The sequence below is a fragment of the Notothenia rossii genome, assembly GCF_949606895.1.
Source record: "Notothenia rossii genome assembly, chromosome: 10".
Classification (NCBI taxonomy): Eukaryota; Metazoa; Chordata; class Actinopteri; order Perciformes; family Nototheniidae; genus Notothenia; species Notothenia rossii.
This window is the reverse complement of record NC_136908.1, coordinates 43,418,339-43,442,744: the sequence shown is the minus strand read 5'-3', so window position 1 is coordinate 43,442,744 and position 24,406 is coordinate 43,418,339. Positions and strand designations below refer to the sequence as shown.

At 41.5% G+C, this 24,406-nt stretch overlaps 1 protein-coding gene across 3 annotated transcripts in view; it reads left to right on the top strand.

Moving 5' to 3' along the window:
* The window catches only part of LOC307023219 (uncharacterized protein), a 241,693-nt gene extending 221,766 nt beyond the window's left edge, over window positions 1–19,927 (top strand). Inside the window, exons 1-9 of one of the 3 annotated variants that reach the window (XM_079656332.1) lie at window positions 5,781–5,894; window positions 14,449–14,544; window positions 15,839–15,956; window positions 16,781–17,085; window positions 17,328–17,514; window positions 17,589–17,849; window positions 18,002–18,173; window positions 18,389–18,537; window positions 18,780–19,927. In XM_079656332.1, the coding sequence (XP_079512458.1) occupies window positions 5,811–5,894; window positions 14,449–14,544; window positions 15,839–15,956; window positions 16,781–17,085; window positions 17,328–17,514; window positions 17,589–17,821 (1,023 nt within the window). In that variant the 5' untranslated portion in view covers window positions 5,781–5,810 and the 3' untranslated portion in view covers window positions 17,822–17,849; window positions 18,002–18,173; window positions 18,389–18,537; window positions 18,780–19,927. Of the gene's footprint in view, window positions 1–5,780; window positions 5,895–14,448; window positions 14,545–15,838; window positions 15,957–16,293; window positions 16,579–16,718; window positions 17,086–17,327; window positions 17,515–17,588; window positions 17,850–18,001; window positions 18,174–18,388; window positions 18,538–18,779 lie in introns of those variants that run through there. The other 2 variants (XM_079656333.1, XM_079656331.1) reach the window with 2 other exon arrangements.
* Window positions 19,928–24,406: the final 4,479 nt, after the last annotated feature.

Genomic DNA, 24,406 nt, shown 5'->3' with positions numbered 1-24,406 from the left:
CATCCTCCTTGACCTCAGCGCTGCATTCGATACCATCTCTCAACCACTACTCCTGGACCGCCTGGCTGGCATTGGGATCACTGGTGTTGCACTCTCCTGGTTCTCATCATACCTCACTGACAGACAACAGTTTGTACAACTCGGTAATCACAAGTCACAAGAAAGTGATATTTCACTGGGTGTCCCCCAGGGGTCAGTACTGGGTCAGCTCCTATTCATCATATATCTCCTCCCTCTGGGCAAAATCCACCATGAGGTTAATTTTCACTGCTACGCCGACGACACACAGGTCTACATTTCCTCCAAACCCATCACTGCTCCTTCAGGAGTACATCCCCTCCCGCACCCTCCGCTCTTCGTCCGTAGGACCTCTCACCATCCCAAGCTCTCGCCTCAAAACCATGGGTGCTCGAGCTTTCAGCTGCTCGGCTCCCAGACTCTGGAACTCCCTGCCAGTACACATCTGACAGTCTGGTTCCATAATAACATTCAAAACCCAACTCAAAACCCACCTGTTCAAACTGGCATTTTCTTTATAAACTGTACCCTGTGTCCTTTTGTGTCTGTAGTCCATTTACTGTTGTTTGTCTTGTCTTACCCCGGCTGATATTTCACTAAATCCACTGTTTTAATTGTTCCCTATATTGCTCCTATGCCCTGTAAGGTGTCCTTGGGTGCTATGAAAGGCGCCCCCCCAAAGAAATGTATTATTATTATTAGTGAAAGAAATAGAGCAATAAGGGTTTAAAAACCTTTCAAGAAAAAACAAAAGTGTGCTCAAAGGAGAACAAGTGCAGGAATAAACCAGCAGGTAACCAGAAACACAAAGGGATGTGTAAGAATTCCAAGTTTACTTTGGTGTGATATATTGCCACCTGTAAAAGTCCAGGTAGATCCTTTTACTTTGAGAAACAGTCACCAGTCAGGCACCAACTTTGTTATTTAGGGAAAAATCAGAGCTAATAATGGAGGTGACACATTGTGCTGTGATTTCTCATGTTAATTTCTCACATTGTTCAGTGCATACTGGCATAATTCCCCCCCTCCCTAAATATAATTATGAATATGAATGTGAATAAAGGCTCTCCTCAGACCCACACCACAGGTCAGACAGAAACATGTGCACATTTTAAGAAGCAGTCAGGATTTCTAGATTGGCAACTTCATTCATTTGTGTGTGTGTGTGTGTGTGTTTGGGGGGGGGGGGTCTGTGTGTGTGTGTGTGTGTGTGTGTGTGTGTGTGTGTGTGTGTGTGTGTGTGTGTGTGTGTGTGTGTGTGTGTGTGTGTGTGTGTGTGTGTGAGTGAGTGAGTGAGTGAGTGAGTGAGTGAGTGAGTGAGTGAGTGAGTGAGTGAGTGAGTGAGTGAGTGAGTGAGTGAGTGAGTGAGTGAGTGAGTGAGTGAGTGAGTGAGTGAGAGAGAGATATTGTCTACCTACCCTGAAACCTAAATAAAAACCCAATAGGGGTTTTCAAGTCGAGACATTTTACATGCAAATTACTAAGCACTTTAGGAGTACTTTGTATTGTAATGGAAGAAAATTGCAGAATTAAGAATTATATCTTTCAGCTGGACTGCTGGATGATTTTGTGATTTTGCTGCATGAGTTCCATGCTTCGGTTTCATTTTCCGAGAGTGAAATGAGTCTGGTGATAGGACGGCCAAAAGGAATGGTGCCTCTGCTGTGTCACATTTACCAATGGCAGTGACACATCTCCAGATGTTAAAAGATTATACCGGGCAGAGGTTACAAAAACTGTGACAAGTAACTGAGACATGAACAACAATCTGAGCGGGATATATTCCATATTAGTTTCCCGGCGCGTCCCTCTTATCTCATTCCTGTTGAAGAGTGTTTCTGAGCGTCAGTCAGAGTTCAGCAGCTTTATTTTGGAGGCTGTGTGTTTGGTTTAGCAGCTCAGACCAACAGGATGTGGTCTCATCTCTGCAGTATTTTATACTTCATCAAGCTGAGAATATTGCAATTTCCAGCAAATGAACAGAGACCCTTTAAAAGGAGGAAGTAGGGTTATAATGTGTCATTGTTTCAGAGGATTGTGTCTGTGTGTGTGTGTGTGTGTGTGTGTGTGTGTGTGTGTGTGTGTGTGTGTGTGTGTGTGTGTGTGTGTGTGTGTGTGTGTGTGTGTGTGTGTGTGTGTGTGTGTGTGTGTGTGTGTGTGTGTGTGTGTGTGTGTGCGTGTGTGCGTGTGTGTGTGTGTGTGTGTGAGTTGCTCTTCGGATCCACGCCTGAGTGGCTGCAGGATCTGACAGCCCGGCTTCCCACGTGGCCGACCTCCTTAGGACAGAGAGTATTGTTGCCATGTGAACCGCCCTGAGCAGGATGCACACCAGGAGCTGTTTACATCCCAGCAGCAAGGGTGCACAGGCTGTTCCTTTACTTTAGTCCAGACCAGAGAAGTTTGCTTTGCCGTATCTCTGCTTTTCTTCTCATTTAGTTGACACTGATCAATTAGTAGCCAAGAAGGGCTCGAGAACAACGTGACGCCAGCTCTTTATTGGACAGATTTAGTGACAGATGGGCCATATGTGAATTAGATTAATCTAAAATTACTTTTTTTTTTTACTCACATTTACATAGTATGTGATTTGAGCTTAAACATGAGGAGAGGCAAAGAAGTAGGACTTCTTTCAACTGATCAGATTTCTTTTACAGAAATGGTATTCCTTTTTTTGGCCACTGCAGCAGCATGATACGCTGCCAAGATGAGAATCCTGACAGAGAGCTGATTATCTCCTGAAGGGACAGAAAACTCTGACAAATCCACGTTTGCTTTGCTTATTGAAACCTCAGGTACCTGCCGGTCTCATTTAGTTATTGCTTCTTTGTTTTATTTGGCCTCATTTGGGTTGGTTCTCTCCTTAACATGTCTTTGGTGGTTTCAATCAGTTTGATCACTTGTATTTATTTCAATGGTGTTCTCGTCAGTTCATTCTTGTATGTTCAGTTTGAAACCATAACACTCCATATATACCAGCACATCACATTTTCCCATTTGAATACTGTTTTCTTATTTAACCCACTCAATTGAATTGCATCCCTCAAGGCTTCTATGTTTCTCCAGAGTAGAACTCTTTAACCACTGCGGATTGATGAATCTGAGGCAAATATGTGTTTTCTGTGCCGAACACTCAGCAGCATATAACCAGAGCAATGCATTTGAATACATCCATTCCATAATTTGATAGTATTTGAAGTTTAATCTGTGTCCTGTTAAATTATATTGTTTCTCAATGGAATTAATTTCCTATGGTAAGTCTTTTCCATTCAGTGGTTGCTAACGTTGTAATTAAAGCTGTAATGATGGAATCTTTGGCCACTGGGGGTTTTAAAACCAAAATGGAAAAACTGAAAAACGACGTTGTTCTGTTTTTAAACCAAAACGGGAAAACAGATAAATCAACGTTTTGGTTTTGTTTGTATGGTTTACGCATAATCCAGTGAATGCTGGGGAAACGAGGAGAAGGTGCAAGCGCGCTATTTCAATGTGTGCCATTAGCCTAGTTAAACTTCCAGCAGAAAACAGTTGAAAATAGCTTTCATGATGTTCCGAGGGATTCAGCGTCTCATAAGGTCTCAGCCTATTGTGCGCACGAGAACGTTACCGGTGCGCCAAGTAGGAAGTGGAGCACACAGGAGACAACCGTTTGATTGCAGACTGTTATGTTTATGTGAGGAAATGACAGTGCATACATTATTTGAGATATATTTCAAATTCGGGCTTCATTTTAAGGACATTTCGGCCAGGGGTATAGACGTGTAACCAGCGTGTAACGTGTAACTCAGCCTCTGTGAAGAGCAGCACCAGAGCACAGAGAGCTGTGCCTTTTACGCACCGCCTTCACTGCGTTTACCTTCATTAGAACAGCTTAAGAGCGACTTCAGGCTGCAACGTTTTAACCACACACACACACACACACACACACACACACACACACACACACACACACACACACACACACACACACACACACACACACACACACACACACACACACACACACACACACACACACACACACACACACACACACACACCTCTAGACACATCGAACTGCCCGATTACTCCTCCTATTACTCGTGTCATGAAGGAGATGTCCCTAATGACGAATCACCACTGATGCTTGTTAATAACGATCTAAAAATGCATGAAAATGTTTTTAGGATGATTTAGTTTTATTTTGTGTCGAACTTTCTATTGCTGGGAAATGAGGGTGGAAGTGAATCCCTGCCTTGTCTCTCACCGCCCTCCCTTTTCCCGTTCTCCCAGACCCCACTGGAGCAATGTTCAAATACATTTCAATCAAAGAAAAGGGAATTATAATTTAAGGGGATTATTTAAATTCACTAACGTTAGGGTGCGCACAACCAAGCAAGGTTTTTTTTATTTCCGTTTGTGGGATGAAGCTTTGGAACAGTTTGAATGAGGAGCTCGGGGATTTCCTAACGTGAAACTGTTTTTAAAAAAAAGGTATAAGGACATGATTTTCGCAAGATACAGGGATTAAATTGTTTAATCATAACTGGGTGTTTACGTTTTATTTATTTATTTTTTATTTATTTTTTATCTTTTCTTGATTACCATTGACCTCTTTTATGTATTTGTTTATTTAGTTATTTATTATGTTTTTGTTTTTTAATAACAAATGCATTTGGATGTAATGGATGTTAGCCAAAGAACTTCACATTACTCACACTCTGATTGTTGTTCATCTTCTATTCGCTAGGTTGCAGTGTCACGAAAAACTAGGGTCCTAGGAATGCGGTCCCAGGACTGCAGTCCTGAAACTGCAGCCTCCGGCATTGCAGGAACATGCTATTGATTAATTCCATGGATGTATAATAAGAACTGGATACAGCGTGGGAGGCGGGGCCTCATTCATTCCTATGAGAGTTGCTCATTGGTGCATGATGATACAATGGCCCAACTTTTGAGAGAGCGAAACGTCACAGATTACCCGGCATGCCTGAGAAGTACCCGTATGTGCGCTCATAGCATGAGCAACTTTAACCAAAATGCTCGTTCACATATCAAGCACGTCAATTTGCGTACACGTAATAGCACCGCACGTTCATGACAGCATGGTAATGATTTGTTATTATGATGGATTTGATATTAACGAGGCGGCAGCTAGCAGCTAGCGGCTAGCTAGTAATTATGCTAATGTACACATCAATCGTTATGTACTTATATTACGCTGTAACAGGATCTAGTGATATCCAAGCAACAGAGTTTCATTTAGAATGAAAGAATGATTGCACTCTCTCTCTCTCTCTCTCTCTCTCTCTCTCTCTCTCTCTCTCTCTCTCTCTCTCTCTCTCTCTCTATATATATATATATATAGTGCAATACGCTTCTTAGTGCAATAAGAAGCTACATGGACGTTAATCTAACGTCGGTAATATTAACTTTATTTAATACAACATTTACGGTACAAGATTTAATCATACAGCCCATGTAGTATGATAATGAATTACAGCAAACATGTGCAATTATCTATTATTACAGCTCCGTGGGATGGCAATAAGACGATATGGGTCCGTTCTTATTGTGCATCCAGGGCCGCCCCTCCCTACAGGCCAATCACGCAGGCTGCATGGGGCCCCGCCTTGCGCAGGGGGGCCCCGCCCAGAGGCCCTGCTGTGCACAATTCTCCGCTCAGTTCTCCGCGCACCCCCCGCGAGAGTGAGAGCGACAAGACAAGGGGAGCACGTCTGTAACCCGACACCGTTGCAATGAATCGACATCTGACCAATCACGGCTTTGATACGGCCACTAGTGCTGGTGAAGAGATGTCGGTGAAAAGACAGTTTCAGTCCGACGCAAGCACGAGGGAAAGAAAACAAAACATGAAGAGACTAGAGCATCACTCGAAGGTGGGTTATGAGTCAAATGTGCAACTCGCGAATGTTTTATAAGTCAATTGCCATATTAAAACATCAGCTGCAATTCACGACATGAAGAAGGCAGTCTCTGCATAGCATATAGGCTAATGGAGATGCAGTTATTTCCAGCATTCTTTATTTAACATTCATTCAAGTATGTTATGCCTTTTATCTGCTCATGTACAGGAGGAAGAGTGATAAACTGTCTGTCTAGTTGGCTTACATAACAGTTAAAGTTTACAGCCTAAAAAACATGGAGCATTTTTTCCCCTTTTATTCATTCATTAGTCAATTTGCACATTTCATGGTGATGCTCAGCCTCTCCCCTTAACTCCTAACAGTCATCATCATGTCAATCAAAACACAGAGAAATACTGATAGAAATGTGTGTGTAGTTGTTGATACATTGCTGACAGAGGGAACTACATTTGAATACAGATTTAAGAAATATCAGTTTTTGAGCATGTAATAAGCATGTTTTGTCTTGACTATATTACAACTATATTAATAAAATAATATAGTATTTATATTATTGAATTGATTATGATTATGATTATTAGTAGAAGTAGTTTACTTTCATTAATTCTATTTTAATCTGTTTGAGGCTAGTATTTGGCTGGAAATGCAGACGTATTCACGTGTAAACGCATACTGAACGACATACATGCACATTTACCATTTACCTCACTGTATAAAAAAGTAACTGTGTTGATAATAATAATAATAATAATAATAAACAGGAATTATATTTGCAAAGTAGCCTACTTTGTTTCCAAAAAAAAAAGTTTCACTCCTGTCGGTTGGGGGGGGGGGGCCTCATCTCACAATGTCGCTTGGGGCCCCAAGTTGGCCAGGGGCGGCCCTGTGTGCAGCCATGGGTAAAGATAAATGCAACTCACATTGGTTTCTCAAACAGCATCTCTGTAAACTGTCTCAAATCCCGCCTCGACCATTACTGGTCAAACATCACCTTCACTTTGGACTATGTGACTGTTGCCAGCATCGATAGTAAATAAAGAATCAGCGATCTACTTATTTATTTATGAGCGACTAAAAGGCCTTAGGCCTATTACAGCCGTATCCTATTGATTGATGGACTTGGCCGTGCCCGGCGGTGGTCCAACCGTTCCCCTAAGGGCCCCAACCGATAGGGGACTCTATGGCGCTATTGAGACCCCCGACGCCAAGATCAAAGGCTATATTATAGCAACCGGTCTATGTAGGCCTACCGGCCCATTCCCCAGAGACAAACATCAAGGAAACAGGTTTAATCCTCTTCTTAGTTCGCTGTGCCGTTGTCAGGCTGTGGTGGTCTGAGGCCAGGGCAGGCTGTTGTTGATAGCCTATACATGTGGTGCTTCTGAGTGGTTGTGTATGTCCGTGCGTGCGTGAGCGCGTCAGCGTGCGCTTATGTTTGGGGCGATGTGGGGGGGGGGGGGGGGCCCAAAACAATATTTGCACCGGGGCCAATCAAAACCTTGTTACGACACTGCCATGTAGTATAATATTTTACAAATGATGAATTACAGCAAACGTGCAATATATCTATTATTACAGCTCCGTGGGCTGGCAGTAAGGCGATATGTGTCCGTTCTTATTGTGCATCCATGGGTAAAGGTAAAACGCATGTAGTACTGAACACGTAACATGAACGTGCCGGGCGGCGCGGCCCCGTGGGTTAGATGCGCGTTCATAATGCCGAGGGAAATAACTCTCAGAATGACGTTATTAGCACATTTTACGACTTGAGGACCAAATGTTTTTAATAAGGGCTATACAAACATTCATACTGGGTAATTATTTAGTTTAAAAAAAAATATCCAACGATTTACAGACCACTCTTTCCCAATGTAAGCCAATGGGAAAAAGTGTTTCCGCGCCCAGCGGGCCCGGCGCCAAGAGGGGGCAAAAGGGGGCATTGCCCCCTCAGTTGTCTTATTTGCCCCCTCACCTTGAGCATCATTCATCCATCAAAAAGTACAATACATTTCACAAATATTAAATAACTTTAAATAATTATTTTCCCCAACACACGTTACTATGTTTAGATCAGATGTGTGGGTCAAGGAACGTGTAAACAAGCCTCAATCCCAAGTGAGCTTGTAGTCTTAATGTTAGCGTGTGTGCTTAGCTGTAAACACAGTCGGATGGGTGACCAACACGTCCCCGTTTTCCAGGCAAAGTCCCCGTTTTTGGTGGCCGGTACCCGGTTGAAACTCCCGAAAATTTGTATGGGATTGAATATTACATTAGTTTAGATTAGATTTATTGTCTCCAGGGGGAAATCCATTTGCACAGCTCTGTTGTGGTAATCTGTATTATATAAACCGTATTGGTACAATGAACGACATCTAGTGGCGGATTGTGGAACATTGATTTGATTTTTCTCATGGCAGTTTGACTCTAGAGACAAACCAGGGGACTTTACTTTTAATCTGTGTCTGTCCATTTGGTATAGTGTTGTATCCAATATTATATTTGGTTTATATATTAGTCACTTTCTTATGAAATGCCAGGTTTTAGGCCTTGGTCTGAACATTCAATCCTGGAAATAAAAAATCAACCAGATACATTTTTTCTAGGTAGATAGTAAGTAAGTAACATCTGTATAGGAAGACGAGTTAAGGAATAGAGGAGAAAAGGTTATGGTATAATTACAGAGCCAATTTATAAATGGAGGAAATCAATGTTAGTCTGTTAACCAAAGTGCAGCCATCTAATAATGTACTATCTGTTATTAAAGATCAGAGGAAAAGAACAGAATGAGAGAGGTGAATCCGGAATAAAAATAATAAAGCAAAGATATTGTAGAGCAGTGAGAAGGAAAAAAGCTTGGTGTGTCAATTCATTACATTGTCAGTATATTTCGTTGTTGTGAGAAAAGAAAAATCGCCCCCTCGGATTTTGTAACTGCCCCCTCAATCATTTCATCCTGGAGCAGGGCCTGGCGACCAGCAACCTAAGTGTAGTACCGCCGTTGGGCCACCACGAATATTCTCATCAGAGTCCGGCGCACTTCCTGGGGGCTTTGTTCTTCTGCTCTGACAGCCAGGCATGACGGGTAATCTGTGACGTTTCGCTCTCTCAAAAGTTGGGCCATTTTGTCCTCATGCGCCAATGAGCAGCACTCATAGGAAAGAACGAGACCCCGCCTCCCACGCTGTATCCAGTTCTTATTATACATCCATGGGTGGACAGAAGAGCAAAGCTGTTCACCATTTGCAATGTCATTGTATCATTGTTTTATTAAACGCTGTTAACTTGTAAATAAGCTTCCTGGACGCTTTTCATCCAATCCTAACTGAGAGATAAAATACCCTACACTACGCATTACTGTACTAGCTACTTAATATGACTTTATTCATTGGTGAAAGTAAAGTTTTAGTCAGTCACCACCTTATACGACCACAGAGAAGTTTGGCTGTCTTTCTCAAATACGATATGATAAAATGTGCTTTATTGATCCCAATCTGGGATACTTTTGCGTTGCAGCGGCATAAAAGACAACGCATTGCATATAAGATAATTTAAGAGTATAAAAAACAAATCTAAAATGTAAACATATACACATATACATGTTGAAATACCAATTTACAGTTAACAAAATATAAAGCAGGATATTATATACATTATATAAATATGCAGTTTGGGCTGTTTTATATATTAACCCCATAGCTGCTGCCCTTATCACTGCTTCTAAATGTGTATTCACCAAGTGCTCAATCCCCTGTCTAATTAGTATTTGCTTTGACATAAATGCATTTATTTAACAGTTTTAGTCTCCATATATAGTATTACCTGTATGGTGTTCTTAGTTGAAATATACAAATGTTACATATTAACCTCACAACCTTGTGTTCTGTTTTATTGCTTATCACTTCCATATATTGTGTACACTAGTGTTATTTTGTGTTAATGTTGTAGTTTTCTTCGTGCTGAACACCATGACTCTTTTCTCTGCCGCAGCCCAATCCCCCCGCAGGGATCAATTCCTTTTTACTGGAGCTCATATTGTGTTTGGATATTTGATTTGAAACCAAACGCTGAGCAGAACCAGAGAGCAGGAACTTGTTTGTTGCGTTGAATTCAGAGTTTTCCTCTGTGGTGGAGACCCTTGATCCTCCTGAGTGTAACCTTCCCTGTCGACGCACGCTGAAGTCGTGCCGTCAGTGCTCGGCTTTGATCAGCGTGTCAACAGGTTTATCTCGCTTGCAAAAGCCAAAGATAGGAGAAAGAGCGACATGAGAATCTGAAGACAGCATTTTCTGCAATTAATGGGGCGTTCTACATCTTTAGTTTGGGTTAGCGCTAGAAAGCGGAGTGTTTGAGTCGGCCAAGAGAGGTTATTAAAATACAAAAGAGTCCAGAAGCCAATGGCAATCAATCTCCAAAACCTGACTGTGGACTCCATGTCTGATTCATAATCTCCTGGTAAATGACTTTGCTGTAGAGTTGGTGTCAGTCAGATTGAATCCTGACCTTGTTATGAATAATGCCGCAGGGCCTTTAGGGTTAAATGCGATGGCAAAAAAAAGCCTTTATGATTCTTACGACCTAAATTCGCTCTGACATCACACTGTTTAATGAGTGATGGTGCATCCCTGGCAGGGTTTGAGCTGTTTCATTGATTCTGCTGTGTTTCCTTTGGTTGTCTTTGTGTACTTGACAATATGTGAACTGTGGCAGCAATTAGGATCCCTTAAAAGTAGGGAGTATTGGCTCTGTTGTGCTCACGGGATTCACACATTGATTTATTAAATGTTTCTGTAAACTAACCTAGTAGAGATGTTCTCTTTTCATTAGTTAAAGGGTGGTAAATAAAAGTCATGAAGACCTCATGGCAGATATATTGGATTTTTAGCCTCACAAGTGATGTTTTTTTTTTTACTTTTGGCGGGGGAAAGTTAAAACCTGCCATGTTTATTTGGGTTTCCATTGCATTTACATTTCTTAGATTAAATGCATGAGTTGTATTAGGTCTGGTCTCAGAAGGACCGTCTCTTGCTCATTTGCTGCTTCAAATGAAATGCTTTTAAATAACAAAATAATGGGGTACTTCCAAATGTTCATAGGAAATACCATTCGCTTATCACCAGACAGAAGCTTCCTAATCCGCAGGGAGGCAGAGGAGCAAACAGCTCACCTATAACAGGTTAACAACAGTTTTTATCTTCAAAGCTACAGTTTGTGATTGGAGGACGATCACTTCGTTATGTAAAGGAGGGGGGAGGGGTAATAATGTATGGAGAGGGAAAGGGTTCTTTTAAATCAGGTAGAGAGCAACACTGGGTAATCAAGGAGCCAACTACTAAGTTTAAAACACAATCATTTATTCAGTCGAACATAAAAACTTTACTAAGAAAAATAAAATCAGAGCTGTCTAAAATATAATCTCAGTAAAAAGATAGTCTAAAACTATTTTTAAAATACAATTAAACGCAGTTAAAACAATACAAAGAATTCAAACGTTAAAAGGGTTAAAATTCGTTAAAAGGGTTAAAATTCTTTTCAGTCTTTCCAGATCTGCAAAGGTGCTCCGTCGACCCTCTCTTGGACTGCCGTGGTCTCTTAATCTCTCAGTTTGCTGCTGCTGCTGCTGCATGCTGCTGCTGCTGCTGCTACTGCATGCTGCTGCTCTTTGTAGGCAGGGCTGTTGGTGTAAATTGGCTCCAGGTGTGATCACTCATTGTCAATCAGCATGGCAAGGCCAATCCGAACATTTCAAAATAAAAGCATGCAGCAGGAAGTTAAAACCAGTTAAAAACGCAAACACATTTCAGAGTAAAATCACACAATAAAAAGGTATAAAACACACACACTTAAAACCATGCAATAATTAATCATTAAAATGCATTGCCATGTGACATCCTCCCACTCTTTAATGTTGCCAGTCCCTGCAACCATTAGTCTCTGTAACGCACCGGTGGTTGACCAAGATTAGTCCGTGTGGAGCGTCGTGGGTCATTAGGAGTACTGAATACGGGACAGTCAGCAGGAGGGATTTCCTCCACAAGACGCTCAGGCGCTTTCCGTCTCTTCATCCGAGATGATCCGTCTTCAGAGGCGGCCCGAGAACTCTTCACCGGAGACCAGTGGTGTAGTGGGGATTTTTTTACTGGGGGGACGCTATTTTAATTAGGTCATCCCAAACAATGCCACACAAGTGCGCACGCGCGCAGTGCACTCACACAACGGGCAGACAGGTCCACAGAAATTACCGGTATACTTAGTCCTACTTTAGTTACTGTACTGCAAAAAGCAGACGGCGCTGCGCTCAACACACACAGACTCAAAAGTTGCATAAGCTACAGTATTGCAACTAAGCAGACAGCGCTGCTTTTTCTCTCTCTCTACTTTCAAAATCTATTTAAAACTCATAACAAACAAACAAAATTCCCAAAGTTGTCCTGAAATTAACTTATTAAATAAACAAAACAAAACATATATTCTACTTATGCAAACAACATTGCCTGCTTGAGCTAGCTAGGGGAATGTTGCTAGCGCAGCTAACGTTAACGTTAGTGCTAGCATTATCCACGTCTTTAGGCGGCTCTTCTGATGATGTAGTACTAGTAGCAGCTTCACTTGTAGCTTCGGTGCTGCTCGCCTCTTTCTTCTTGTGAATTATATTCTTTTTAGAAAATAAGTCAAGTAAAACATGTTAGCCTGGCATCATAGAGCTTTTTCGTTAGCGTTCTTGAGGGAAAGAGCTGCCGCAAAATCGGCGGGTGGCAGGGTAGCGAGCTGGCTCGCCGCGGGGTCACGAGCGTGATGACGAATCATAATTTTTTAAGGAAATCGTTTTTATTATAATTACTGTGAAATGTATTATGTTTTTATCATTATTACAACAAATACACACTTGCAACTGATAATACTGGCAATGGTTTTACATTTATTAGACTATTAAAAAAAAGATCATGCCCGGGGTGTCTCCTGCCCCGCCTCACTGCCCTGAGAGGCTCCTTCCTTTGAGGCTCCTTCCTTTGAGGCGCTTTGTTCTTATGGGAGACAGGATGGCATACTTTATGAAACGGCTTCTCACCTGAGTTGTCGCTGAGCTCTCTGTGTGAGAACACCAACGGGCTGGACTGAACATCCTCCTCTCCCTCCTCCTGCTGCTGCTGCTCAAAAGGCTCTGCTTCAGTGTTAGGCCGCAAGGTGAACCTCGAAAAGTCCTTTAGAAAAGAAATCCCGCTCCACAGAAGTGGAACTACATAATCTTTAGTTCATAAAAAAGAACGAGTCATGCTTATCCACCAAAAAAAGGTTTGTCGCTAAAATTCCTGTCAATTCTTCTAGGCACGTAATTATTGGCTGAACTAGTCCCTTCAAAGCGTAATAATATCTTGGTCAAAAGTAGTGCCACGGTTCGTCATGTGATCGTGCTACACCAATTGGGTAGCTGCATATTGTCAACAGAAGGGAAAGATGGCCGCCTACATGGTTACGCTAAACCAGACCAAATGGATTCTAAACAGTGCTGTATGCTTGTTTTATGTCATGTTTTGTCATATGTCTTGATACATCACTAAGTCCGAGGTATTTGCGTTATATACGCGGTATTTGTGAGAGGTTTTACTATCTGGGAACAGAGTTGACCATCGAATCAACATTGGCTAGCAGCTTTTATCAGCCAACTCCAGCTACAACAACATTCCTGGACTACCATGTTCGCATCGCTAGGTTCATTGGCTGAGCTCGTGGATTATTCCATTAGACTGAGGACTTTTTGTTTGTCTGTCTGTTGTTATTGTTACCCTGTACACGTTAAATGCACTCTTAAAATAAACATGACTTGGTTTCATACATAGCTGCGTCGAAGAAGAAGGTTAACTTGTTACGTTAAGTAATTTAGATCAATAAAATGCAGTACTTATACCAATGACCATTGATTCATTTATTTACTCATAATATTAAAACAAAGGACGCACAACAACAAAACGCGAAGAATAATCGGCAAGCGATGTGTGGTATGGGGATGTGGGGCCGTCTCCAAATCTGGCTATGGGATGTTTTTGTGGCCAAAAAATTATCAAATGTTGTATATATGGACCAAACAAGTGCGTCGTACGAGGGCGGACTTTGCTGGTCCAGGTAACCCGGGGTCGATGAAACTTACAATTTGTGGGCAGCACTTTGAAAGATCTTGTTTTGACCAGTCCACAATGCTCGCTAAGGAAATTGGATTACAAAATTATTTCAAACTGAACAAAGATGCTGTTCCAACAATACTGCCAAGACCCCAAATGCCAGCACAAGCCACCACGCCGATTCCTACACGTCCCCCGATGCAGAGTCCTCCACTAAAGAGACAGCGAAATGCATTCGCCAAAAGGGAGAGAGCGAAGGTAAGCCGCGCAACTTGCTTTAAGCATAAAGCCTGAATCAAAATGACATGTCAAATCTCAAACATTTATGAGTTGATGAAGTCATGATGCCATATATGATTGCATGCACTTTGCCCACAGCATTTATAGTAAAAGTATACCTCATAGGCCTAAAACCGCTTCAAATTATGAAAAATGTCAATATTATTACATAGGTATTGGAAACTTTGTTCAATGAAGCCACTGACAGAACTGAGGATAGCGACAATCTATTGGACATCCACACTGGGGAGGAAGCTGTGTCTACAACAGTAAGTATACAGAACGGACTGTGTAAAAATACAATTTGTATCTTCATCACATGTATGTACATAACTCATATAATTAATTGTTTGATTTTATAGCATTGCTCTCTCAATCAATTCAACCACATGTTGTATTATGAATGTTATTAGATATTATATTATGTATAAACTTGTGTTACCTTATTTACTAACGGTATCTCCGTAGTAAAACCGTAGTTTCGGGTTTCTGACTTGGCTCGTTGTCAGTCGGTGACCAGCTGCCCAGACATTTCGAGGGGAAAAAGCATGAAAACGGGGCTTCGGGTGCCGTGGGAAGAACCTCCGTGTATTCACGTTCTTCACAGTAATCAATTACATTGACACTGTATTGGATAGGCCTACAGACCAGCGCCATATAGATAGAATACAGACTACGGGGCTATTGATAGGTTGTCAATCTTATGTTTTTGAAAGTAGGCTAATACATTAACTGAAGGGGCTGGGCCGGGAGAGGGCGAGGCCTACGTCAGAGGTCCACTCATCAGACAAGCTCCCTGAGAAAACCGTCATGAAAAAGTTTAGCAATGTTACGACTAGCATAATTTGCCCACGGCTGTGATTGACAACCTGGACAGCCAGTTAGAAGCTAGAATGCCAACCTAGAGAGCCAATCAGAACCTAGAACGGGCTGCAGGGCTGTCCAGACTATTATATTGTGCATAAAGTTAGATGCATTAGGATAGTCATATGCTCATGATATTCCAAGTTAAATTATATAATATTATCATTTAAAATAATAATATTCAATAATATTAAATAATAAGGACAGAGATTTGTGGCCAATTCACTATTGCATTTATTTTATAGGCCTGAATTAGACAAGCAGTTCCTTTCCGAATTTTGATATTGATATAGGCCTACTATTGGTAATTTAATTGATTGCTGATGTTCTTCTTATGCAGTTGACCCTGAGGAAAGTGAGACAGCTGCAGTTATGGCTTGACTCTGGGGAATCTAGCCATAACAGTATATTAGCATGGATGTATAATTTATCTGTAGGCTACAAGGGTGGTCCGCACGCGTGGGCCGGTGCGTCTGAACGTCCCGGGCTGAATTTGTGTCCCAGTCTGCCCATGCTTTCGTATCTCTCTTCATACCTTCGCACTTCGCCTTGGCCATCACATTTTACACACACACAGACTCCAAAACCCACTGCTGCTACTCTTGAAGTGACAGGCCAAGCCTGTAACACTTTCAATACAATTTCAAGCTAGTTTCAAAAATGTATTTGTAAAGTTGTGCTGTGTTTTGTACATTTCAGAATGAAATTGATGTGCAAACGGACCCCCCTCCACGAATACACCACAAGTCCATGCAGGCACGACCACGTTTCAGGTCAGCTGGACAGCAAGTTCGAATCCATGTTGGTTGTTCCAAAGGTCAGTATCATAATATTTAAATATTGATATGTAAGATACAAATACACATACATGTAACATGCGTATATATATCATTATATAATATTATATATAATATTTTCAGGAATTGAAGTCAAACCAACTGGGTGTACTGCTGGGACACAAACACATGATGACACAAGTACTGTGGATGCTGGGATTCAGTGCAACCTGTAGCTAAACCTCCCTGAAAGGGACATAATTGATGAGGAAAAAGAGCTTGAGGCCGACAATAGCCAACATGAAGAGGATAATCAAAATGATCATCTTTATAGCCCATCAGACGTAGAATCTGATTCGTCAACTGATGAGTATTGTCTTGTCATGTTTTTTAAATGTTGCTACATTATCATTATGCAGGGTCGGATCCAGCCATTTATTGCAGACTTGATCATTTTACTCTTTGTCCATTTCACAGGGACAGTGACAACCAGGACGACAATGATCCTCTTAGGAGTAAGCTTCTGCTTGTGTTCATGTCTTCCCTGATGTCACTATTCACCCATTGTCCGATGTGTAAAGAGAACTCGCCAGGTCGCCTTCGGAGAACAATGGGCACATTTGTGGAAATCGATGAAAACTGCAAACATTGTGGTTTTCAAAGGTAATATTTTTAAATGATGACCATGCGAAATATGTATTCGAGAATGATATTTGTGGCCATGATTGACAGGTGGTCAATGAGATACTCATACAGGTTGTATAGTATGATAGAAAAATGGAATGAATATATTTTTCTCACAGGTCATGGCAGAATCAACCTTTAATTGATAAAACTCCTGCTGGAAATCTGCTGTTGTCAGCAGGAATTCTTTTTGCGGGTACATCACCAACAAAAGTGCTGAGGGTACTGAAGTCCATCAACTGCTACACCATCACAACAAGGACATTTCTGAATCATCAGAAGAAATTCCTTCAACCTGCAATCAAGACAGTCTGGACCAAGAATCGGAACAACATTGTGCAGAAACTGAAGGAGACGAACAAACACAAAGAACTGGTGTTAGGAGGGGATGGACGCTGTGATAGCCCTGGTCACTGTGCCAAGTATGGATCCTATACCATACAAGACCTCACAATAAACAAGGTGTTGGATGTTCAATTAGTGCAGGTCAGTATTAGTGAATGTATCCTATGTTATGAATAGCCTCCTCCAAATACTTTATAGCCAAACACAGCTGAGAATATTTTCTATCGAACCCAAGACAATATAATTTCAGGAGTGTTTTTTTTTGGCCGATGCATTTCAAGCTCAAAGCATTAACCATGTTCACAAATATGACCGCTGAAAATCAAATGCTCTATGATAGCCATCTTTATCAAATATGATATGTGTTCTGAATGTATTTCCAGAGTAATGAAGTCCCTTCAAGTGTCCACATGGAAAAAGAGGGGCTTGTGCGATGTGTCCGGTTCTTGGAGAGTGAAAACCTTGTCATGAAGACAATTGTGACAGACAGACACACACAGATCAACAAATGGCTGAAGGAAAACCAAGAACATGTGGACCATCGGTTCGACGTTTGGCACCTTGCAAAAAGTAGGTTAATTTTTTTAACTATAGTAAAATTAAAATTCTCCAATTAAAAAAATACTGAACTTTCTATTTTATAGACCTAAAAGAAAAACTGGTAAAGCTTGCAAAGGACAAGCAATGTACCGATATTGGGGAATGGATACAATCCATTCTGAACCATTTGTATTGGTGTGCCGTATCAACTCCGGATGGAAATGGAGAAATGATTGCTGAAAAATGGCTGTCCCTCAACAACCACATTATAAACATTCACACCAAACATGGCAGAGTGTTCGAGAAATGTGCCCATGGTCGGCTGCCTGCAGCTTAGAACCGCAAGGAAAAATGTCTCAAAGCAGGTAATAATATTTTCTACGACAATGGAACACTCATCAAATGTTGTGTTGGAATGCTTTTGTGTCTTCAGTAAAGAAAAATGATATGCAGTGAAGAACTAATATTTTTTTTATTATCGTATATCCTATATCCTTTTTTGATTGTGTATTTTTAGATTCAGTGTCAGCACTAAAGCTGAATAAAGTTGTCCGCCAGAAAGCTTTTGTCAGAGATGTCAAGAAGATGTCACCTTCACAGCAAACCTACGGGGTGGAAGTATACCACAGTATAGTCAACCAGTTTGCCCCAAAGATGTATGCATACTCGTACACTGGCATATATTGCAGGTAAAGTATAATATGAATCTCATCCGAAAATACTAGAGACTTCAACTTTATTTGCTTATTCATCTATTTGCCAAGTTCTTCTTTTTTGGGGGTTTCCCCTCTCCTGTAGTGAGATCTATGGGTTTGTGTGCATGTAAATGGCCTGCAAATGCTAAAATCCCTATGAAATCTCTCTCTCTTTCTCTCTCTATACAATAAATGTATTTATTTTGTAGGTTGATCCTAGCAACACTGCACTACAATGAGAACTCTGGCAGGAAGCATGCCAAAACCAGTACAGGACAACTCCAATACACTGTGAAATTCCCCAAAGCAAAGAAAGGTGGTCATGTAGTTAGACGTGTGAATACAGCAGCTAAATATGGTAAGAAAGTGAAAGTGAGAGAATAATAACATTAATTATACCGTTTTACCAAATTAATGAAAAACATTCAATCTTGGACAACATTATTGTGTAAATATTGAAAATTGAGCTATGTGAGAATGTAGTGTACAGTTTCAACTACAATGAATAATTATGCAAAGTGCCTCAGGGCATGCTATGCATAATTGGGGGACTAGAAAATATAGTATATAATTCTTGATTATAAAACATCTTTTTTGCAGAGTATGTTACCGAACTCTTGACCGAGACTCTACGCTTGTGCGAAAACAATGTCGATGAGGAACCTTTCGATGTCCCAGAACCACTCAGCAGTCGATGGGAAAACCAGACAAGAGAGAGGCTGTTGCACTGTTTAGAAGCAGATTTAATCACTGAACTGACAATCAGTTTTGTTATTGACTCTAATCAAGTGCTGGATACTTGAACGACGTGTATATGTCAGATGGAAACGTCGCCTGGATCTTTTTAATGGCACATGATGGCAGTGGGATTCTGTAGTTCTTACCAAGTATTCCCCAGCAAAATCTCACTAGCTGGCGGTATGCCACATAGCGATACATTCTGTAAAATACAAGATCATAAATGTCAATGGTAATCACTTCAACCTTATTTGCTTATTTATCTATTTATTCTGTAACTTTGCCAGAGTGACCCAAAAATAATAACCCCAAAAAAATGACTTCCCAAAAATACATCAAATTTCTGAGCTCTACAAATTTGTGAACACAAGTAACTTACTCATTACGTGGCTGATCACCTGCTTGTTGTCTTTCCCTCTTTGAATAATGATGGTAGGCTGTCTGCAACACCCAAATGTAATGTTTGCACCATCTCCCTCATATTCATTGAATTCCTCCATTTTGGCCACCATGGCATCCTTTTCTTGGCAGCATTGGCACTCTTCAATTGTTTCCATGATTGTACATTTTTCACATGTACACCTAAATGCACAAAAGATAGTTGAGAAATAATTGCATTTTTAGGAGTAGACCTACTTCTGTTGTGAGTTCTAAGCCTAGCAGAGTGTGATGCCGTTACCTGAGCCAAGTGTCTATGAATTATAATCAAATGTATACCAGTAAATGGTAAATGGACTGTACTTATATAGCTGCTATGTATTATTATTTATTTACTATATATGAACATCTCTATGAATTATAATCAAATGTATACCAGTCTGTGTTCTGTTGCCTGAGCCAATGTGCCTGCTATGTATTATTATTTATTTACTATATATGAACATCTCTATGAATTATAATCAAATGTATACCAGTCTGTGTTCTGTTGCCTGAGCCAATGTGCCTGCTATGTATTATTATTTATTTACTATATATGAACATCTCTATGAATTATAATCACATGTATTCCAGTCTGTGTTCTGTTGCCTGAGCCAAGTGTGCCTGCTATTTATTATTATTTATTTACTATTTATTGAGAATCTCTATGAATTAAAGTCAAATTTATACCGGTCTGTGTTCCGTTGCCGCACCGGATCTCCGCCAAATCCAGGATCATCGTCCCCATTTTCGCTCCCGTCTGTATCTCTACCGCTACTTGAATACTGTGGCTCAAACTGGTATGGTTCCACCACGTTAGACTCGCCCGCATGATCTGATTACACCACACCGGCATCCTCTTCAATAGAATCCTCCTCTTCTTGAAAGTGCACCGAGTCTATTGACGACTCACTGTCACTCGATGCTGTCGAAATATCCGAGCCAGAGTCCGACATCAGCCATATAGTTAGTGTATTATTCAAAAAGTGTTCGACTCGTGACGTGCGTGAAGTCACTAACCGGCGAAAGCGGTTTGGTCCGGAGCGGTCGTGTAACATCGGAAACGAGCATGGAAAGTTGTAATAAATCACGATTTATAAATACAGCGGGCATATTGTCATTAATGACAAATGATTTCCCATTAATAATAGTATATATTATCCTAATAAGAACAGTGTTTTCCTTCATTTCGTAAGCTCTTTAAGTAATTTAGATCAATAAAATGCAGTACTTATACCAATGTCCATTGATTCATTTATTTACTCATTCATCCCTCCACAAATGAAAAAAACACTGATGAACCATAAAAACGAGATTTATTACAAATATAAAAGGTACGACATAGAAAACAGTACAAAACAGAATAAGGACACTCCTATTCCTCACTTTCAGTGTCAGGGAAGTCATCGTTCATAAGCGACATAAGTCTGTGCAACAGAGTCCTGCAGAGAAGCATGAACATCTGCCTTTCTCACAGGCAGATGTATCACATTCAACAAACTGTCAGGGGCAGGATTTCTTGTCATCCAGGTGACGTGTAAGTTCCCATCCTCTATTTCCCAACCATATCCAGCAGGTGATGGAGCATTTATTTCTCTTTTGAGACAGGACCTCATTATTGCTGCCTGGTAATTTGCCCTTTTGCAGTGCTGATGGAGGGCATCAGGAGTAGGGGGAATGCTTAATTCTGGCAAGGCCGATGATGCCATACAGAAAGCCTTGTACCTAGCATCATTTACATTTTCGGCTGCTGGCTGATCATATAGGTGACAAACATACCGGCAAAGAAGTGCAAATGTTGATTGCTCCAAGTTAAAGTTAGTACCTAAACTTCTAAAAGCCTTAAGGTAGTCATCTTTCTCACATGCAAGAGCAAATGACTTTCTTTTACCTTTGCCATCGAAAGCGCTTGTGGAGTCACACCCAGAGAACGTGTGAATTCCAATCAAGGCTGAACACACACTGGTTCCGAGAGCTGATGACACCATGGCAATGTCAATGATCCGTGTCCTGTTGCCAGTCCCTGTGAAAACATATAAGCTGCATGGCAAATCTGCCAGCAGACTTACAGCAATGACTGCCACATCAGTGTCAGAGCTCTTGATGACGGCAGCTTTGTGCTCCTGTGCAGCATGTTGGGCATGTAAAAACACCCGTGTGTCACATTCCTCATGATCACACTGCAGGTCTTCAACAACATCAACAGACTGTACACCCTCCATGACAGTTACACAGTGGCATTGATTTTGATGGGCAATGGACAAGCTGAGGTTTTTACCCACTGTTGTGAGGTCTGCATATGTCCATGCCACATAAAGGAATTCGGCCAGTGCTTCCTTATTTTTTCCGTCAGAGAGAAACTTCTTCCACTGGGTTGGAGTTCTCTGATCTGGGCTGAAGATTGTTATTAGTTGTGACCCTGTATCAGCTCTACGGGACCGTTCTAGGCTTTTGATGGTGATGGGTGGATACCGGTCAGTGACAAAATCAATGCGTGTACACTTGTGATGCAAAGCAAGTTGGAGTATGCTCTGCAGTATGGTCTCTGCAAGCTCTCCAAATGTTGCTGGTCTGGATCGCATTGCCTGCATGACTGCCATGCCATCAAAAAGAATGGCACCACCTATTGGAACTTTGTCAACCAAGCACTCTCCACCTTTGCTCTCCAATAGATCCATGAGAGCTGATTTGTTTGTTTTGGCAAGTGAACCATCAGCACTTGCTAATGGATATGACACAGTTCCCAAGGAATATGACAGAATTTCCCTCATTTCAATTTTCCTGCTCTGGTCAAGGATAAGGAGCCTGGAAAATAACTTCTTGGCAGCACGCAAAATCACTTCCTTGCCTGCTGCAGATTATTTGGGGGGCTTTTTCTGATCACTGAGAGTCTTGAGTTTTTGTGATATTATGGGGGCAAATATGTCAACTGTTTTGGATAACAGTCTCTGCTCCATAAATTCCTTTACAGCATTTTCACCCTTTTCTGAGGCAACAAGCAAATCCTTTGTGATTTCTCCTGTTGCTAATCTTCCAGAGCTAAGACACACAATGCCGTGTTGATGGTACATCAAAAGGGTTGAGCATGGAATCAATAGTGTCCAAGATTCTACTCACAGCCTTTGCATCAGCAGAGATGCGTGTCTTGTCCAGGTCTTTTCTTGTCCGTAGCTCAGGAGATATCCCTGCCATTGATTCACACTGTCTTGCTATCGCGGCGCTTTCATGCTGTGACAGTATCCAGCGATACACTGCAGACCGATTTTGTGTGATCCCTGTCCAGCCACCTTTGGTCTTAGCATCTCTGTTAAGTGTTTGCTCAATAGCCTGGTCGCAAGCAATGGAGGCAAATCCATGAACACTTTGTCGCTGGACAGTCCACTGGCCTTTCACATTCATGTCACTGTGGCAAGAGGGATGTGTGACAGGCAGATTCATCATTTCCAGCCAGTATGCAGGTAAATATCGAGCGTAATTTACTCGATCGTAGGCAAAAAACCATGGCATCATTAAGCGGACGGTTGACAGGTGAAGCTGCCAGTTTGATTCTCGCGTTGCTCTCACAAACAGGAGGAGTAGCTGCATCATGTCAATGTATGAGCTCCAGAAAGCAAATGTTGCATTCTCTGTACTCCTCCTCTGCACAAAGTCTGCATATTTCGAGCACATATTATCGGAGCTCTGATCTGCACTCAAAACATCCATCAATCTGTCTGGAAAGGCACATTCCATCTCAGTGATGACATCCATGCACGCAGCTCTCTCTTGGGGTGGCAAGGAGTCCATGAAGGGGATAAACCGGATGCGCTGCAGACTCTCATATAGAAGTTTATGAGCCCTCATGCTGCGATTGTAGTGATGGCCATTGAGTACCCCATTGATGGATCCTGGGGCAACAACTTCAGATTCAATGAGGATATCTTGCAGTCCTGCATCTCCAAACCTTTTGCCTAGAATACTCAGGTAGGACATGCATGTATGGAATTCACCTAGTCTAATCACTACACGCTTTGTAAACTCAACATCCTTCCAGCGTATTTGCTGTGCTTTGGCATATATAGCCTGGTCAAACACTAAAACTATATGATCCAGTTCTAGCTGGTCAGCAATCTGGATACTTCGCTTCAGGATAGTGTTGACTGTTGACATCTCTGTTGGTGAGGCTTCAATGACTGGAAGATAATACAATGCGGACTTCTGCAGAGTGTTTTCATCCTGAAGCAGTGTATGGAACCCTGTCCAGCTTGGGATTGTACAACTATCCGTACATGTGGACTTCACAAAAGCATATGCCATTTCAGCTTGTGCAGGTAAGTGAGTGTCCATTCTGCATGTCGCTGACTGCACTGGTTGACACAAGTTCTGTGGCCCTTGCCTTTTGGACTGATGGTAAGGTTGTATAGGCATTGGGGGGGGGCTATGAATGAGGTAACTCCCTTTCTCAGTGGCTGTCTGATTGCTGTGGACATAGGCTCGACGGGCAAACTCTGGAGCATAATTCCATTTGTATGGTGAGTAGTTCCACGACCCGATAGTGTCTCCTCACCAAAGTCAATGCTATCCCACTAGGGATGTGCATCTCCATCACTGAGGCCGATGCGATGCGCATCTCGATACGTTACCACGATACGATACATTAACGATACCTTTGAAACACCAGGCGATGCGATGCGATACGATTCACCCCTGTTGCGATACAGTTCGATACGATTTGATTCAACATTATGCGATTCGGGGCGATACGATGCGATTCAACACGATGCAAAAATAATGATACTTCAATATGGTACGACAGAGGATTTTTGTTTTATTCCTTATATGCAGCAAATCATACATTAACAAAAAAGTGCTTTACATATTTGGTACTGCACATCCCATCATGCCGTTTATTTTTTTACCTTTAAAAGCTCTCCAGAGTACAATTGTATAACAGCTCACAGTTAAACAATGTAAGGATGCATTGCTCATGATTAACAATGTGCAAATAACAGCTACCATAGAGCAATGCCCATACAGCTGCCAGCCTGATGTGCTTAACACTCAGAGGCTAACACACCAGTGAGCAGAAAGCA